Source organism: Canis lupus, chromosome 16 (genome assembly GCF_048164855.1).
Source record: "Canis lupus baileyi chromosome 16, mCanLup2.hap1, whole genome shotgun sequence".
In the NCBI taxonomy this organism is placed as follows: domain Eukaryota; kingdom Metazoa; phylum Chordata; class Mammalia; order Carnivora; family Canidae; genus Canis; species Canis lupus.
In genome coordinates, this window is record NC_132853.1 from 59,388,390 (window position 1) to 59,407,717 (window position 19,328).

The window sequence follows — 19,328 nt, forward strand, 5'->3', positions numbered from 1 at the left end:
GACTGAGTTTTATTTTTTATTTTTATTTTTTTTATTTTGTATTTTTCCATGACTGAGTTTTAAAAGCTCACGATGGGCTTCTGGGGGGCGAGTGGCCGGGCGGGCTGCCGAGCACGCAGGGAGGGAAAGAATTGTTGAGTGGCTGCTCTGGTGCTGGGCTCTGGTGGTCGGTGGACTGGCCGCAGCCTCACAGGCTGCCCTCCCGTGCCTCGCCGGCAGGCACCCTGGCCATGGGCACCTATGGGGTGTGTGGCGCGGGACCACGGGGCAGCGGCATGAAGGTCACATCGCTCGACGGGCACCAGCTGTGCAAGATGCTCTGTAAGGAGGCGGCAGCGTGCTGCGTGGTGCTCCTGACTGCCGCCCCTACCGGGCCCTACCAGGCCTCTGCCACCGTGAGCGTTCACGGCTCACTCAACATCAACCTCAACTCGGTGGTGCCGCGGTGGCACATGTGGCTGCTGCAGGAGGGCAGCGGTGGGGTGGCCGTGGTCGTGCTTGCCCAGGGCAGCCACCAGTGCCAGAAGCTGCGCGCAGAGAGCACCACGTGCATCGAGCTCACTCCCCACTCGCCCGCTGGCCCGCGGGTCTATTTCCTCAAAGGGGGATATGAGACTCTGAATGTCCTGAGTGCTGTGTGGATGTACGACCCATTTCACAAGAGAAGGCAGACACCGAGAAAGCCCTCGTGAGCCAGCGTGGGAAACCAGCGCTCAACATCAGCTACAGGCCAGCCTACGAGCAGGGCGGCCCCATCGAAATCCTTCTGTTCCTCTACCTTGTGCCTACCATGCACCCAAGTGCGAGTTCCTCGCCAACCTGCCCATCACAGCCCTGCTGAATGTCTCACGGCGGACTTCCAAGTCCTGCACGACCCACCCACATGACAAATGGATCCGCGTGGAAGAGCCACACAGCCGACATTAGCTCCTGCTTTCAAGAAGCACTAGACTTGACTGTGTCGGGGAAAAGGGAGGCAGGTCCTGGTCCACTGCGAGGCTGGGATCTCCCGCTCGCCCACCATCTGCATGGTTTACCTCACGAAGGCCAAGCAGTTCCGCCTGAAGGATGCCCTCGATTACATCAAGCAGCAGCGGAGTGTGGTCTCGGCCAACTTTGGCTTCCGGGGCTTTGGCTTCCAGCTCCTGCAGGAGTCCGACATCCTACCTTCCACACCTCCGGCTCCTTCCTGCCAACGGGAGGCGGCCGGCTCTTCATTCCTCGCCCATTTGCAGACACTGAGCCCTGACGCGCAGGGTTCCTACTGCACCTTCCCTACCTCGGTGCTGGCACCCACGTCCACCCACTCGACGGTCTCCAGCTCGGCAGGAGCCCCATGGCCACAGCCACATCCTGCTAAAACCGGGATGGGGGAACCAGCCCAGCCTCAAGAACAACTATGATTCTGCTTTTTTAATTTTTTTTATTTTATTTTTATTTATTTATTTATTTATTTTATGATAGTCACAGAGAGACAGAGACACAGGCAGAGGGAGAAGCAGGCTCCATGCACTGGGAGCCCGACGTGGGATTCGATCCCGGGTCTCCAGGATCGCGCCCTGGGCCAAAGGCAGGCGCCAAACCGCTGCGCCACCCAGGGATCCCCTGATTCTGCTTTTTTTAAACTCTGTGGACATTTCATACCTGTGCAATAGTGAACACCTCACTGGCCCGCTGCCCCAGTGGGACAGGGAGTGGTCACCAGGCTTGCAAACGAACTTCACACGTACAGCGGGGATAGGTTTTGGGGACCGAAGGAAGGCCAAGCCATCATGAGAGCACAGCGCGTGCCGACTACTGTACTTCAGACCCCCTGCCCTCTCAGGACCGCCCAGGTCCTGCACCTCCAAGCTCGCCTTTTCATTTCAAGCGCAAGGCAATGAATACCCACAGCAACGTGGGAGAGAGCGGTTGCTAGACCAGGAGAAAAGGCAGTTAGGAAGCCAAGTTGTTCTGAAGGAAGCACAATTTCCACCTTCCTTTTGTAACTTTGGCAGTCTCCGCATCTGTCTCTTGCTTTAGGGCACAAACTGATCACCACCCAGTCAGGAAAGTAACCCCCCCAGGGTGCGGAGGGACAGGATCGAGATGCTTATTTGAACCCTCACATGGTTTTGAGACTCCTTCTTGGGTCCCGTGTGAAGGCAGGTGGTTGAAGTAGCAAGACGCTGACCTGTCTGGGTGTCCTTTCCACTCGGGGTTCTTCCCTGACTTTGGACTTCGCATGATTCTCATTCATATAGAACCTTTCTCACCACCGCCTCCTCAAAGCATCTCTTGTGTCATTCGAAAAGAGCTCTTCAGACCTTAGACCAAAAATCACCCCTTTGACAGGGTAGCCGTGGTGCCACGAGCAGATTTTGTAATGTGGTACTTCTTTTTTTTTTTAAGATTTATTTATTTATTTATTTATTTATTTATTTATTTATCCATTCAGAGAGAGCGAAAGAGAGGCAGAGACACAGGCAGAGAGAGAAGCAGGCTCCATGCAGGGAGCCCAACGTGGGACTCGATCCTGGGTCTCCAGGATCACACCCCAGGCTGCAGGCGGCGCTAAACCACTGCACCACCGGGGCTGCCCGGTACTTCTTTTTTTGTCTGCAGTTTCTCTCTCCAGGGGAAAAGGCAATAATTTCCTAAAATCCATATGAATGTGAAGAACAGCAGTACGTTACTGGGTGTTACTGTTGTTTTTTATAGTGCAAAATAAAAAGATTAAAATAAAAAAAAATAAAAGGTCACGATTAGTTTAGGCCCACGTGGACAACGCAGGATGATCCCGTCCCAAGATCTTTAGCCACATCTGCAAAGTTCCTCTTGGCCATCCAACATGACACGGTCCCAGGCTCCAGAGAGTAGGACCTGGGCATCTTCGGGGGTCTGCTCCACCCACCACATTAACAGCCGTCACGTGCTCTGACTGTATGACCTCCGTCGGGTTCGTGCTTCTTCCTCCCAGACTGTGGTTTGCCTTATTTTCACGATGCCAGTTGAACAATAAAAGGATTTAACTTTGAGGAGTCTGATTTATAATTATTTATGTCCGATTAAAGAAATCTTTGCGACATTCGCGGTCCCTAAGACTTTTCTCCTGGCTCTCTTCTGGAAGTTCTTGGGCCTCACATCTCAAGCTACTTTTTGTACATGGTTAAGAAGGAACGATCGAAGGTGTGTTTTGTGCACATGGCTATCCAACCGTTCTGGCCTCTTTTGTTAACAGCAGCATCCTTCCCCACCGCACTGCCGCAGCACGTGTTGAAAACTCCTCACCATAAACCTGTGGTCTTTCTAGATGTCGGACCGTGTTCCAGGGCTGTGCGGAGTCCGCCTTTATGCTGATGCCGCACGGGCCGCCGTAACTTCGTGGTGTCCCTGCTGTTAGGCAGAATCTGCCACTGCTGGCCTTCCCCAGGTTGTTTGGCTCTGCTGGGTCCTTCCTATTCCCACAGACATTTCAGAAGCAGCTAGTCAATTTTTGCCCAATTCTCTGGGGATTTTGATCGAGGCTGTGCAGACTGCAGGATGTGGGGAGAAGCGACACCTGAACCACCCCATTCCTCCAATCAGGACGGCACCTCTCGCTCACGTTCACTTCCCACGGCGATGTCCTGTGATTTTCAGTGCACAGAGCTTACGCACCTCCCGTCTGATGGGTCCCCAGGACATGGTCTATTTGGAGCTGCTGTTTAACCCTTTACCCTTCTCTCCACAGGTGTTCGCTGCTAGCACGCAGGAGTACAAGTGAGTTTTGAATATTGACCTTGTATAGGGCTACGTTTCCTCAACTCAGTGACTGGTGCTAGTGGCTGTGTTGCGGACTCCTTAGGATTCTCCACACGAAGGATCGGGTCATCTGTGCATAAGGACTTCTTCCTCTCCACCTGGATGACTTTTGTCCTCTTTGCTGCCTTGCTGGACCCGCCAGAGCCACCGTCCGAGGACCCTGTGCCTTTATCCTAACAGGGTTCCTGAGGGCAACTCCAATTGTGCATTCGTCTATTTCTCCTTGCAGTTCTATCGGTTTTTGCGTTGCGTCCACACTGAGGACTGTCACGTTGTTTCTGATGAACTACCTTCCCGTTTATGCCCCTGGTGACATTCTTGACAGCAAAAGCTTTGTCGGAAGTGGACACGCCCGCTCCAGGCTCACTGTGGTTCCTGTGCTCCTGTGACAAGTGTCCCCCATCTTTTCACTGTTCACTTACTTACGCCTTCATGTTTCTTGTAAGCAGTGTACTGCTGTGTCTTGTTTTAGAACCCAATCTAACAATCTTTTAACTTGGGACTTCAGACAAGTTACTTTCCCCTTGTTCATCCCCAGTTTTAAGTATAATTTTACTGGAGGAGGTGTCCGATTCCCCATCCAATCTTTGAGACGTACCGCTCATACACAACTCACCACTTTAAAACCTACCACTCCGTGATGTTTACTGAATTTAGACTCTCACAACCACTACCACTATCCAAGTCCTGAACGTTCCCATCTTCCCCCGAAGAAACCCTTCCCCGGAGCACGCACTCCCCGGCTGCCCTCCCCAGCCCCTGGTAAACCATCACCGGCTTGCTCGCTGCCTAATTCACCTGTTTGGGGCATCTCACAGAAACAGAATCACACAGCACGTGGCCTATGGCTGGCAGCCCTCCTGGAGCAGGTGGTTGCAGTCTCCCCGGAGCTGTGGCAGGTGTCAGCACCACGCTCCCGACCTGCTAGATAATATTCATCATGGGCACTTAACCACACTTCCCAGTGGATGGGTATTTGGATCATTTCCACTTTTTAGCTATTAATCACTAAAAATAGCTACTGAATATTTAAAAATTCAGTACTGAATGTTGAATGGCTTTGAACATCTGCCTGGCAGGGCGTGGCAGCCCCGTTGCTTCTCTCAGTGCTCAGCTGCCATGGGACTCAGCTACACCCATTAGGGCTGGGATGCCAGTGTCCCAGCTGCCCTCCCGACATCCCCCACCTACTCGCACCGATGCAAGTGCTGCAGCTCCCCTGTAAGCCCCCAGTGCCCAGCACTCACCCCCCTTCCGGTCCTGTAGTACGCGGTGGGGAATGCATGTGTGCACCCACAGTCCAGACTACTGCTTAAGGGAAAATGACTTCCTCAATTTTAATTGCTCCCCCTGCTCGGAGCCAGGCTGCTTTCCAGAAAGTCTGTACCTATCAACACCACCACCACGTTTCCCACACCCTTGCAACACTTAGGGTTATTAAACTTTTGCTAGCCATAGAGCACACCTGGGCCACCTGAGGTTGGACGTTTTCGGGACTACCTGAGTTGCTATCTTTCTTAGACAACATTTGAGCTCAGCTTCTCAGGCATCTTACCTTCCAGCTGGCTTCCTGCCATCTCCTCCCCGGTCACCGCTGACGCCCCGCGTGTACCCCTTTCTCCTCTACCGTAACATGGTGTGCTTAGTCCAGAAGTACAGCTGGCGGCAAGTCCTTCCTTCCAGGGATCGGCCCAGGGCCCCTGACCTTGTCCCTCTGCACCTGATGCACACATTGGTGGCCACCCGAGAGACAAGTACTTGCAGTCTCACTCCGCCTCCTGATTCCCTCCCTCCCGCCCCAAAGACATGGGACCCGGCACTGAGGACGGCTGCTGCCCATGGCCACGACCGCAGCATCAACAGTCTCTGCCGCCAGCACGGAAACGCCCTGCACACAATGCCCTGAGCCGGGCACGGTCTCTCCAGGATGGAGCTCAGAGCAGAAGTCCCCTTCACAAACAGAATCATCTGATGACCTGTCGTAGGTGAAGCTGTCCACAACCCGAGCATCTGCAGTGCTATCATTCTGATCGACGGGAGGACATCTGCAGAGGTGTCTACCATTCCATTTACCACTCGAGAGACCAGAGAACAGGGCAAAAGGCCTGACCTGTTGCCCAAGATCACACTGCAGGTGCTAGAAAAGACTGTGGCACCGTAAGAAACGTCCATCAAAGGGCCCCCGGCTGGCTCAGTTGGTGGAGCGGGTGATTCTTGACCTTAGGGTGGCGAGTTCAGGCCCCACACTGGGTGTGGAGATTACTCAAAGGAATATTTTTTTTTAAAAAAAAACCACGTACGTTGGCTTATGGGAAAAGTTTTAAACATTTAATGAAAAAACTCACAGCACTGCATTATTTACATGTGGGTAAGAAAAGAACACCAACGGCTCGTCCCGGGGTCCATTGGAGAGCCCCACAATCCCCGTCACCCAGACACTGTCCCTAAGCATGTCCCAGCCGGGGCACCGGGCAGGCAGATGGTCACCAGCGCCTTGTCAGCACAGCAGCTCCTCAGATCAGATCCGCCACTGAGGGAAAGGAAGGCATATGTTAAGGAATAGAACAGACACGATGAAGTGCCTTCATCCAGAGGCTCACCAGAACCCCCCCCCCCCCACCGAACAAACAGAACAGGGTGATGGGGGCACGCACCGTTCATGGGCATCTCATCGATCTGGGTGGAGTAGTACTGCTCGATGTCCCTCAGGATGCGGATGTCGTCATTCTTCACGAAGTTGATGGCCACCCCCTTGCGGCCGTAGCGGCCCGACCGCCCGATTCTTTAAGAGAACAAACCACTTCAGTAAATGCAGCAGGGAAGGTGCCACCGAGCCCGCCGACAAGCAGACCCACAAGGAACCCCCGTACCTGTGTATGTACAACTCTCTGTTGTTGGGCAGGTCGTAGTTAATGATGAGGGACACCTGTGGGACGTCCAGCCCCCGGGCCCAGACGTCTGTGGAGATGAGCACCCGGCTGTAAAAGAGAAGGTACTTGAGGCCATCACCCTAGTCAGAAAGTTTTAGCCTGGCTACGAGGTGAACGCATCAGGTCGCCCCTCACACAGGCCCGTCTGCAGGTGTGAGGCATCCGGGACGACACCAGACCCGCGTGGAAAGGCACGTCCGGTACTTAGCTCCCACGCGACCCCATCCTATGAGACGATTCAAGTATCTCGTACTGTACTGGATTTGATTTGTTGAAAATCAGTCCCACATCAATAACCAGGCAAGACATTTTACTTCTGCCTAGCAAGGAGTCAATCACGGTGGCGTCACTGACTTCGATGTGGGGTTCAGGCTGTTCAAACGTGAAACGCAGCTCGCACCACTCTGCCCTACAGCCAGGACAGGACCTGACAAGCCACAGGCCTGCACCATCCAACATGGAGCCACCAGCCCGCCTGCCCACGAGCACCTGCTGTGTGCCTGATCTGGAAATAGGAGGCTTTATTTTAGTTTTTATTTTACAGATTTTGTTTGACAAAGAGAGAGAGTGAGAGAGAAAGCACGCAAGAGCACACACGAGCACAAGCAGGGGGAGCAGCAGAGGGAGAGGGAGAGGCGAGCTCCCCGCTGAGCAGGGAGCCCCATGTGGGGCTCAATCCCAGGATCCCGAGATCATGACCTAAGCCAAAGGCACACACTTAACTGAGCCACCCAGGCACCCCTGGAATGGGATGCTCTTGTTGTGTAAGAAACACACAGGACGGGCAGCCCGGGTGGCTCAGTGGTTTAGCGCCGCCTTCAGCCCAGGGCCTGATCCTGGAGACCCGCGACTGAGTCCCACATCGGGCTCCCTGCATGGAGCCTGCTCCTCCCTCTGCCTGTGTCTCTGCCTCTCTCTCTCTCTGTGTGTCTCTCATGAATAAATAAGTAATTTAAAAATTAAAAAAAAAAATTAAAAAAAAAGATACACACAGGATTTTGAACACTTTGCACAAAAAGAAAGCAAAAAAAATCCCCAAACCTTAATTAGTATTTTTAACGCTAATTACACGTTGAAAATATTGAAATGACATGCCATGTCGGGTTAAAGAAAATATATTAAAAAATCAACTTCAACTGCTCCTTATCTGTTTAAACGAGCCTACCAGAGAATCTCAGGTTACACACATGGCTTGACTTACAGGTCTATCAAACACGGCTGGTCTAGAAGCACTCAGTATTGAGAGACAGCAAACCAGAAGAGTTCAAAACAAAACAGGAAGGGGTCACTGCCACATCACCACCTACACACGCAGCCCCAGGGGGAGAGGGAGAAGACCCCAGCCAGGCTGGGAGGGTGGGCTGGGCTTGGGGTCAGACACCTGCCAAGCAGGAAAAAAGACAAAAGCCACACGGATACTCATCAGGGTAGAAGCTGGGGAGAGACAGCAAAAGAGACCATTCAGCGGGCAGCAGGGGGACCGCAGGGACCTCCCAACGGAAACAACAGCAAACCTAGAAATCTCTCAGCAAATACCTCCCTCGAGATGTCGGAAGGAGGCATTTCAAGGTGAAACAAACACTTCCAGACATCTTGTCACTGGCAGCCCCAAATTAAATACAGGAAGACTTCTTTAGGAAGAAGGAAACCCACCCCCAATGGAGGTCAGAGACAAAGGAAAAGAGAATCAAATGGTAAATATGTAACTGAGTAAATAATTTTGTCACACAGCAAAGATCTCTTGTGGAGTTTCCACAGAAGGGCAGGTCAGCAAAGTCAGAGCTCCCAGCCTGGCAGGCAGGACAACGGCCCCAGTGCCCATCACGACAGGTGCTGATGATGGACACATGCGCTTTGTTCTCTAAGAAGGCTACTCAACTAACGACAGTACAGACGTTTTCCAAAATAAGAACTGGGAAAAAGGAATACCAAGAAGAAATCCCAAATAAACAAAAAAAGTGGGATGCCTGGGTGGCTCAGTGGTTGAGCACCTACCTGCCTCTGGCTCAAGTCCTGGGATCGAGTCCCGCATCAGGCTCCCTGCATGGAGCCTGCTTCTCCCTCTGCCTATGTCTCTGCCTCTCTCTCTCTCTCTGTGACTATCATAAATAAATAAATTAAAAAAAAATAAATAAATAAAATAAATAAATAAATAAAATTATACGTACCAGTGTCAACATTAACAAAACCAGACCAGTGGCTCTGATACAAAGGCTGTGGTCACCACTAGACTACAAGAAAACCCAAACAGAAACACACTATGTGCTCTGTGCACCAAGTCCACCACAGCTTCGGGCCACAAACAGAAGGCCAAGGTCGTGAGGGTGCCCCAAGGGGACCACCTGATGTGGCCGCTGTGGGTGCATCACAGCAGGACGGAGAAAGCACCCCCACGGAGACACAGACGCTTCCGTGACAAGAACAGCTCCTCCGTAAACAGAGGAGTTCTGAATCCACAGACCCGACCTTAGGACACATCCAGCAAGAGCACACTGAGCCTCCAAGTGCTGCACCCATGGTGCCCCCAATTCTGAGGAGACGGTTAAGAGAAACACAGGCAAGGATGCAGACCATCTGCACCTCCGGGGCAGGCACAGGACGCGGTGTGTGGCCTCCGTAAGGCACTCGGCCCGCAGACACACACTCGCAGCATATGAAAGATAAGCATGTGCTGGGCCACTGAGCATATCCAAATACAAGTCATCAATGCACGTCCTCTGACCACAGTGGGATTGAGTTAAAGATCATGGCAAGTTGAGCGAACAATCTCCTCATTCAGGCAACAAAGAAACACCCTTTAGGTAAGGCGACCATCCTAGCCAGGAGAGGCTGCCACCACTTAACCCAGCTTAGGGCACCAGCAGCAGTTCCCACCTCAGCTGGGAAGGCAGGGCCTGGGGCCATGGGGGGACCCGGCAAGGCATGCGGACAGAGGGCCCGAGCAACACCACCAGCGGGACTGGGTGCAGACAGAGGAGCTGGCCCACCTGGCACCAGACCGGAACTCCTTCATGATGGACTCGCGCTCTTTCTGCGGCATGTCCCCGTGCATGGACGACACCGTGAAATTGGCTTCTCTCATCTTCTCTGTCAGCCAGTCGACCTGCACATCAAATCAGCAGATGCCACCGTCAGCTCAGAAACCAAACCAGACTGTTCTGGACTTTATCGTGATCACCTGCAGAACCAGTGTGAACACTGAGAGCAAGTGCTCTTAAAATTCAGACGAATCTTTATTAGACGTGCAGAAAACTTAACTTTCCTAGCACACATCGGGGCAAAACTCCTATTTGTTCCATATAAATTTCTCAAAAGAAAAAAAAAAAAAAACCTCTCACTGTTCTCATTTTAAATTTAAATTTGAATCTCTTGGAAGGCAGCCCAACTCCCCCTCTGGTTTCGAAGGAGCTGCCAGGGTTCTCCACTCTGCCTGCAGATGATCATCACTTGGGCGCCCACAAAAACCGAAGCCTGGGTCCCACCTAAAACCATGGACTCCCTCCTCCTCACTTAGGGCAGCCATGGTGGCTCAGCGGTTTAACGCCGCCTTCAGCCTAGGGTGTGATCCTGGAGATCCAGTATCGAGTCCCACGTCAGGCTCCCTGCACGGAGCCTGCTTCTCCCTCTGCCTGTGTCTCTGCCTCTCCCTCTCTGTTTCTCATGAATAAATAAATAAAATCTTTAAAAAAATAAATAAATAAAACCACGGACTCCCAAGCCTCAGTCATGAGACCAGCATCAACACTTGTTCGGTTTCACTGGATACATCCGACTGTTCACTTCTGAGCCTTTACAGAGCAGGGCTGACTTGCGTTCTGAGAACCAACCTTCGGTTTTGCCCAAAAGGACACTGAACAGCCAAGACAGCTACTGCTTTACCTTCCTTTTGGTGTTACAGAAGATGACAGCCTGAGTGATGGTCAGCGTGTCGTAGAGGTCACACAGTGTGTCAAATTTCCACTCTTCCCTCTCCACCGCCACAAAAAACTGCTTGATGCCTTCTAGAGTCAATTCATCACTGGAAGATACAGACAAGTGCTGTGAACTCATCCGCTCACCGAGACCTGAGGGCGCACACAAGCCGAGCACTGCTCCTAGCCTGGCCCACGGCGGCCCCCGCCGCTCCCGGCCGTCAGCACTCCCGCCATTCGGGCCACATGCTGACCTGTCTGAGCCTTTAACAGCCACTAGGTAGCCCCTGTTTTATGTATTTTACCCCCACAACACAGACGGACAAACACCATCAGGTGGTGTATAAATTTTGAATTACTGGGCCAAGGGGCCATACACATATGTAAGCTGGTTTCTCAAACCAGAAAACAAAGAATTTTCATGTTTTAAGCTTAAATACAAGCTACGTGGCTGTTTTTGTACCACCCAGAAGCAGGGTGTTCTTACCGCTTCACCAAGATGCGGATGGGGTCTGTCATGAACTTGTTGGTCATCTCCAGGATTTCGTGAGGCAGTGTGGCACTGATAAGCACCACCTGCGTGGCCGGGGGCAAGTACCTGTACACATCGTAAATCTGCTCCTTGAAACCTGGACACAGAAGGAGGCACAGGGAGTCTGAAGGTTGCACTTGGACACAGAAGTGACGACTGTGAGGTGTGAGGTTTCCCCAGGAATCTTCCACAGAACCAGGAAATCCACGTGCCCCACTTCTCTGCCGCTCCTCACCCCTCCCCTCCCAGGTGGGCTCTGGGGATCACAGCCCCACCCGGAGGCCTGGGTGCCAACGCTTAAGAGCAAAAGAACCCCAGCCCTGGGTCATCCCACGACCTCGGCTGCCTCTTGGCAGTCAGGACCCCAGTCCCAGCTCCTGCCACCCTGTGAGGATCTGTCCGCTGAGGAAAGATCACCCACATTTAAGAGAATCCAGGGATCTGGATTTTTATAAAACAATCTTCCAGTTAAAAAAATCTTCTATATGTATATACGGAATCATTACAGTTGTGTACTAGAAACTAATGCATCACGTGTCAATTATACCTCCATCGTTGGGACCTGGCCCACAGGTCACTCACCCCACCCCCATCTCTGCCTGACTGGGCAGGACAGGGCCAGGAAGTATGTGTGAGAAAGCCCAGACAAGGGGGTCCCCAGCCTCCAAGAGAGCCCATTCACAGACTGAGGTTGTAACCAAACATCAGAGCCCAAGATCTGCATTTCTAACAAATTCCCAGATAACGTGAACCCTGGTGGTCTGGAGACCTCACTCTGAGAACTGCTGCCCATGGGACAGGTGCACAGGAGCCACCAGCAAGCCATGGCTTCCTCAGACACTAAGGAAGCCACCTGAGTGCCCCAGTCACTATGCCTCTCTCTCAGCTGAGGAGCAAAGTCTTCAGGTGAGAAGCCCTGGGCTGGAGGGGCGGGGGGGCAGCCCTCAGGACAGCATCAGCCTCCAGGGACCTGGACATCAGAACCATTGAGGGTCCCACCCGTGCAGCAGATGAGCACTGAGAGGCAAGCACTCCCTCCACCTGGATGACCCCGATGTCTATGAGACACCCCATACCCCCCAGTATGATGTGGAGACCGAAGGGGAGGGCGTGTGCAGAAAGGACAAGCGGGGAGACACGAGGGAGCACTGCCTGTCGCTGCACGTAACAATGCCCCGGGCTCAAGGTACATCTTCACGATGTATTTCCTCACCGCTGGACTAACGCCACAGCTGCCACACAGAGAGGCATCACAGATCTGTCCTCAGACACTCAGGTAGAAACAACATGAAAAGCCTAGAAAGTACACGTCCCAGTCTAGAAATTTATCCTATTAACTGGTAAAAGAGTAAAATCAGCCTAGACAACTAACAGGACAACTAGTTAAATAAATGACAGTCTCTAGACAATGGGACGCCCCGTTGCCATAAATCTAGCTTCCCTGACACACCGTTGTGCCCCCCACAACCCACAGTAGGCATTTCTACACGCCTCATCTCAGCCGCACACCTCCCCATCTATGCTGAGCTCCAGACATGTGGAAGCAATGCTGCGCCAGTCTGGGCGGAGATGCTGTGGTTCTGGCCGTGACTGCTCTCAGCTCCCCAAGAGCCAAGTACAAGCTTCACGTTCACAGCTGCCCGGAGAGCACGAGGGCATCTGCTAGCACCGAGAACACTGGCGTTAGCTCCATGTTTCAGCTCCACGATGTGAACGTGTTAACATTAAAGTCAAGAGAAAAATCTCTGCTTTCGTGACTCCTACCTTTATTTAACATTTCATCAGCCTCATCCAACACCAACATCTTGATGGCCCGTGTCCTCAAACTCCTGCGCCGAATCATATCTGTGGAATCAGTTTGATATCCTTAGACCTCGGACCACGAGGAAACAGCCAGCCATTCCCCCTGGTTTTCAGAGCATTTCTGAGGCCTCTTGCCTACTTCTTACATCACTTGCACGCAAGCTCTACCACACAGCACAGCAAATGGAAACGGTCCTGGGTCCTTCAAGCACTTCTTGTAACGCCCCAAGCACTTACCAAAGACACGTCCAGGTGTGCCAGCAACAACGTGCTGCCCGTAGTCCAGCTTCCTGATGTCCTCTCCCACATTGGTGCCCCCGATGCAGGCATGGCACTGCACATTCATGTAGTCCCCCAGAGCGAGCAGACCCTGAATTAAAACAAGGGTCACGTCTGGGGCCTCACCTCAGGACCAAAGTCAGAGACCTCCAAGTTTCCCCAAAGTGAAGGTAATCTCTACTCCGACATACCAAGTACTACTTATTCCATCGTTTACACCATAAAACTACAAAAAGACCCAACCTCCTGCTTCCATGCCAAAATAAAGTTCACTTTACTGGTTTCTTATGAAAGAAATACATTTTAATTACAAAAAGCCCTGGAAATACGTAAAACTCATAATTTTAGCCACTCACAAACAATTCTAACAACATCTTAATATAAAGTACAAAAATAACTACTAAAATGATTTCTTTGTTGAAAAAAACTACAATTCTGAGACTGCAAAAAGATACTGGAATCATACCAGCTACACTAAAAATGACTCAGTAAAAATGACTCAGTATAAACCAGCAACATAAATCATAACAATGATTTATGCCAAAAATCAGGAAGTAAAATTTGAGGGAAAAAAACAGGATTAGATTAAATCAACCAGCCAACCTTTTACACCTGAATCAGAAAGCAGCACTTGGGAATACAGCACTAACTCTCAGTGGCTCACCTTCTGGATCTGCACAGCTAATTCTCTCGTTGGAGCCAAGATCAAAGCCTGGGTTTCACGAACCTGGTAAAATAATTTGTCAGAAAACAGAGAATCCTCAGTATTCTCAAGGCAGACTGCACGAAGTCAGATGCAGATCTATCTTGAATGTTACATCGCATTAACCATACATCTCATTTCTAATAGAGACAAAGGAACCTGAATGTAAGTTCATGTGTGAACCCAGTCATCATGGGGTTCACTGGGCAGAATTCTTGCTTGGCCACTAAAAGAATGCCCACTAAAAATGTCTCTCTCCATTTAGCTGACAAGGAACTTAGGACAGAGTATTAGTTAGCTCTCCTATTAGTGTGTAATTAAGAATATCATGAAAAATTTGAGTCAGTACAACTAAGTACACATTTTTAAAAACCGTCCTTTTCAGACACTGCAGTTACAAAAGAAACAAAAGTATTTCCAAGGATTAAAGATAAGTTCATTTGAAGACTGGCAAATTACCTGAATATCCAAACACTGGAGGACAGAAATGCTGAAGGTGGCAGTTTTGCCTGTGCCAGATTGTGATCTGTTCAAGAAAACACAGGTAGAGGTGAAAAAGGATGGGCTATGTGTTCCCACTCACCTCACCCCACCACAGCAGTGCTCCAAAGGACAGCTGCAGGACAGCTGCAGAACAGCGGCTTCCTCCTCCACTGCCCGGGGTGGGGTCACGAGCAATAAGGTAAGATCAGGAGGATGCAACTTCTGCACTAGGGGAGTCGGAGCCGCAGGATCTATAACCCTGACGGGTGTTACAGACTCCAAAAAAAGAGGCTCCCTTTTATAGAAATGTAATTCTCTTCTGCAATTTTGGACTATAACCGTCCTCCAAAAATAATTTTTCTTGTAAAGAAGTCTTTAAAATTAACACAAATCAGGAATAAAGCCATTAAGAGAGTATGCTAAACCATTCTGCATGCCAGCTGCTAGGTAAGTGAAGCTGGCTAAGAATATGACAGCTTTCTAAAGGACACAAAAACAAAAAACAAGACACCGTGGCTCAAGCTGAGGAAAGGGCTACTGACACATATGTGGAAAGGGAGAACAGGGGTCCCCTCAAAGCGCTGTACTCAGCTGACAAGCACCTAACCCCATTCTCTACCGGTGACGTACTGAGCAATGACGTCTCTCCCTTTAATTATCTGCTTGATGGCTCGCTGCTGGATGGCTGATGGTTTCTCAAAACCTGTAAAAAGAAAGCGAAAGTTCTAACATGAGGACACTGGCAGCTCCTTGGGACACAGATGGTATCTTTTTTTAAGCCCCCACGTCCACCCCTCTTAGCGCAAAGTCCAACACACCAAAGCTCAAGAAACAGCTGCTGAATGAATTGGGTTGAACTGTATTTTTACACTAACACAGATCTTATGTGCACAGACAAAATCTCTATAAAAGGAACATTGCAGAACGCAGAGACCCCAGTTAGATTACAAAACAAAAAACAAAAAAACAAAAAAACACCCAAATGTTAATGGTGGTGCTCCTGAGAATGGATGGGAAAGGCTCATCTTTTACTTCAATTCCTCCTGCACTGCGTACGTTACGATAGCCTGCGCTGCTCTTTTAACATTTCCATTACTTTTTATGCTACAAGAAAGAAAAATGAATCCAGTGGCACCGTGGCCGCCCCCTCTTTCCTCTCTGCATCAGCTCTACACGCTGTCTGTGCTGTCTGCCACAGCAATGACTCTACGGCTCGGGCCGTTCCGCGGAGTGCCCGCTGCGCTCCTTCCACTTGTGATGCAGCTTCACCAGCTACGACATCACTCTAGAACGAGGCTACTTGGAGAGGGTAAAAAAAACATTTCCCAAGTAAACAAAAGCTCACGTGCATAAAATATATCTTAGTTACTCTTCGGTAGCCTTTTAAAACTCAGCCCGGACTTCCCGTCTAAAGTTAAAACTGTAACACGGATGATTTAAAAAACCCTCACAGCGACCATCCAAGCAAGCACACAGGCGGGGAAACTAAAAACAGTGTTTTGGGCAGGGCTGCCGGGGAGGCCGAGAGGTGGGTAGGACCATCAGCCTCACCTCCGCTTTGTCACCTCCCATCCCCTCTCTGCTTTACACCTGGTAACTAACACCAGGGACTGTTGGGTAAAGGGAGTTCCAGGCCCAGGCGTCAGCACAGAGGCTGATCGCCCCGGTCTGGACCCCCAACACGGTCTCTCCCCAGGCTCCCGGCACCTGCAGCCGGGTGGCTCACAGGCCCCTGAGACTCCCCTGCCTCCGAGGGCTCCCCACATGAGCAATCGCCAGCAGCACCCACCGGCTGCTCACAACGCCCGGGGAATCCTCAACCCCTCCCCGGCTCAACGTCATCACCTCCCCTGCCTCACCTCTCATGCCCCTTCTAGCGCACGGACTCAGAGGGTGCAGACCCCAGCGTTGCCACTCCCCTTGCTTCAAACCCCATGGCTTCCCTCTGCACTTAGGAACAAAATGCGAGCTGTTCTTCAGCTCACAGAGCGCTGGGCGAGATCCGGCCCTGCCTGCCGCTCCCGAGTAGCCCCTGGGCTCCCACCACGGAGCGCTTCCTCCTGGCCCTGGAGAGCACCCCGCTCCGTGCTGCGGGCTACTGGCACCGGCTGCTCCGTCGTGCCAGGGGCTCCTCGGGGCAGACCCGGGCTCACAGGTCAACCCCCCGGGAGCCCCCACCCGCCCCCTCGCAGCCATCACCAGCGCCCGAAGCATCCCGGCTCCCCGAAGTACCCGGAGCTCCCTCGGGGCCCAGGCAGCGCGGGCCCGGCCCCTGCCCGTCATCCGCGGCGGCAGCGCCCCCCAAGCGCCCGGGGACGACCCGCCGAACCCCCGACACCCACGCAGGCCGAGCGCAGGGTGCCCGGCGGGGGTCGCCCTCCACCCCGGGCCGCGCCCTCGCCCTCCCCGCCCGCGCCCCGCGGCCCCCGACCGTAGGCGTAGATGCCGCGCAGCAGGTCCTCCCGCAGGCCCATGGTGTCGAACGTGGGCGTCACGTCCACCTCCTCGCTGGTCTCGAACTCCACTTTGGTCATGTCTTCCTCTTTGAGCAGCCGCTTCCGCGCCGAGCCCGAGGTCGCCATCGTGGCCGCGGCCGCCATGATCCCGCGTCGGCTGAGAGCGGAGCGCGCGCCGCGGAGGAAAGCGGAAGCAGGGCCCCGCGCCGCCGGCGCCAGGAACTGACGTCACCGCGCGCGTGCGCACGAGCGTGCGTCGGGACCCTGAGCCGCTCTCCGCGTGAGAGGGGCGGGGGCTGCTACTGCTCTCGCGAGGTCTAAGCTGCCGCGGGATCTCGCTAGGGGCGGGGCTCCGCCCAGGCCCTATAAATACGGCCGAAGCGGCGGGGATCGCGTATTGCGCGGGTTGTCTGCAACGGGGCTGGTGGCCCAGGGGAGCTCCGCGGAGCCCACAGCCCCTCCGCACCCTCCTCCCGCCGAGGCCTGAGGCCCGAGGCCCGGGCAGAGGGCGCCCGCTCGCCGCGACAGGTGCAGCGCGAACTTGCAAAGCGTCGCTGCTGCGCTGCACCTGCAGCTCCCGGGCTCCTGCGCGCTGCAGGGGAGCCCGCGCTGCTGACCTCGGGGCGCGGGAGCCAGTCTCGCGTCTGAGCCCAGACGTCCCCGAGAGCCCCTCCTGGACCAGCGTCACCCCCTGACCTGGCTCCGACCTGCGCCGCTGCAGGCGGGGAGTCGCGCGCGCCCCTTCCCTTGGTGAGGACTTCACTCCCTGTCTCACCGTTGGCGTGGCTCCCATCACTGGGCCTGTCTTTCATCCTCGGCGTCCTTCCGGGGCTGTTTGAGTGCTCCTCTGTTGTGAAGGTGCATTTACTTAAAAGTGGATAATTGGGACGCCTGGTGGCTCAGCAGCTGAACGGCTGCTCTTGGCTCAGGTCGTGACCTCGGGGTCCTGCAACCCTGCATCAGGTTGCGCACAGGGAGCCTGCTTCTCCTGCTGCCTGTGTCTCTGCCTCTCTCTCTGTGTCTCTCATGAATAAATAAATAAAATCTTTAATGAAAAAAAGCGGATAATCGTTTCATCCACTAAACCAGACATGCGTAGAGTTCAGTGGGTTACAATTCATTGGCAGGGAACAAGTAAACGAGGGCTACCTGCCTGCAGAAGCTCTGGCCTTAAGGGCCCAACATATTCAATCCCTATGGGATGGTTCATCTGATGAACACACCTGAAGAGAATGCTGGTGTTAGTCGAATTTAAATATTTCTAAACCTGACTTTCTTAGACTCTAAAATAAAACGTGAGTTGTTACATCTTCTTACTCCATGAAGCATCATCCCAAAGCCCTCGGGATGCCCTCTCTGAGGTTGCACACAGTTTTGGCAAGCTGTGGTCTAGGGCTGGGTTGTAAAGTACACGTGGGTTTCAGGGTGAAAGTATGTAAAATACCTGGTGAATGACCTTTATGTTGTCTGTAGACTGAAATGACAATATTTTACATATACTGAGTCACATAAAATATGTGATTTCAGTTCATTGCACCTATGTTTAAAATACGGCTACCAGGGCAGCCCCAGTGGCACAGCAGTTTAGCACCGCCTGGGCCCGGGGCGTGATCCTGGAGACCCGGGATCGAGTTCCACGTCAGGCTCCCTGCGTGGAGCCCGCTTCTCCCTCTGCCTGTGTCTCTGCCTCTCTCTCTCTCTTTCTCTGTGTCTCTCTGATAAATAAATAAAATTTTAAAAATAAAATAAAATATGGCTACCAGAATGTTTTAATTACACTGTATATGATACTCCTGTGGGACAGCACTGCTCTAGGTACTGAGCATGGAAAATAACCTTGCCATGAGTAGGAGAAAGATTAGTGACTTTACAAGTTGTGACATCAGTGAGAGAAAAAACCCTTGCGTTCCTACTAAGTGAGAAGAGGACAGCTGCCTCTTTGCACTTGTTCAGAGGTTTTTCATCTTACCATCCACCGAGGTTTGTCTTTGGCCTTCACACTTCTACGCCATTTCCCTGCAATGTGCCTTCGCTGTGTTTGAACACACATCTCAAATGCCTCTTCCTTTTGTTTGGGGCCAATAACTTTATAACATTTTAGGCCAGAGCCCATGAAAAGGACGAGAACTTCGTCAGGTGTCGTCTCTCCTGAACCGCGCTCACCGGGAATAAGGGGGAGCAAGGTAGACTTGGGTGTTTGTCCTTGGGGTTAGTCTAATAGGGTGGGATGACACCCTCCCCCAAAATACAGTGTGCGAAGTGAGTTGCAGGACACAGCAGAGGCTGCACACGAGCATAACAGGCGGGTCCCCCTTGGGGACCACGAGGCCTCTGGGATGGTAAGGAGGGTGAGTCCACTCTAGGGAGCTTGGAGCTAGAAGTGGGTTCAAGAGATCACAGCAGAGCCGTGTTTTTATTATGTAGGACAGATGCCCCCTGGCAGTTGCA

At 52.4% G+C, this 19,328-nt stretch overlaps 1 protein-coding gene and 1 pseudogene across 1 annotated transcript; one reads left to right on the forward strand and one right to left on the reverse strand.

The window, feature by feature from the left end:
• The first annotated feature begins 118 nt into the window (after nt 1–118).
• Nucleotides 119–1,360, forward strand: LOC140607267 (dual specificity protein phosphatase 5 pseudogene; annotated as a pseudogene).
• A 4,729-nt stretch (nt 1,361–6,089) lies between these two features.
• Nucleotides 6,090–17,117, reverse strand: EIF4A3 (eukaryotic translation initiation factor 4A3). Its single transcript, XM_072781898.1, has 12 exons — nt 16,856–17,117; nt 15,055–15,127; nt 14,401–14,467; nt 13,903–13,965; nt 13,197–13,329; nt 12,921–13,001; nt 11,112–11,253; nt 10,593–10,731; nt 9,701–9,816; nt 6,654–6,761; nt 6,438–6,565; nt 6,090–6,313 (listed from the first exon to the last, which is right to left on the reverse strand). Exons 1-12 carry the CDS (start codon nt 17,022–17,024, stop codon nt 6,297–6,299), a joined length of 1,236 nt encoding a protein of 411 aa, XP_072637999.1. The 5' UTR covers nt 17,025–17,117; the 3' UTR covers nt 6,090–6,296.
• Between the last annotated feature and the right edge of the window lie 2,211 nt (nt 17,118–19,328).

Coding starts and splice junctions, on each gene's coding strand:
- EIF4A3 (XM_072781898.1), bottom strand. CDS start 17,024: ATGGCGGCCGCGGCCACGATGGCGACCTCGGGCTCGGCGCGGAAGCGG. Junction 13,330..13,902: donor TAGCTGTGCAGATCCAGAAG/GTGAGCCACTGA, acceptor GTTTTAATTCAG/GGTCTGCTCGCTCTGGGGGA. Junction 9,817..10,592: donor TCTGTAACACCAAAAGGAAG/GTAAAGCAGTAG, acceptor TTTGATGTGCAG/GTCGACTGGCTGACAGAGAA.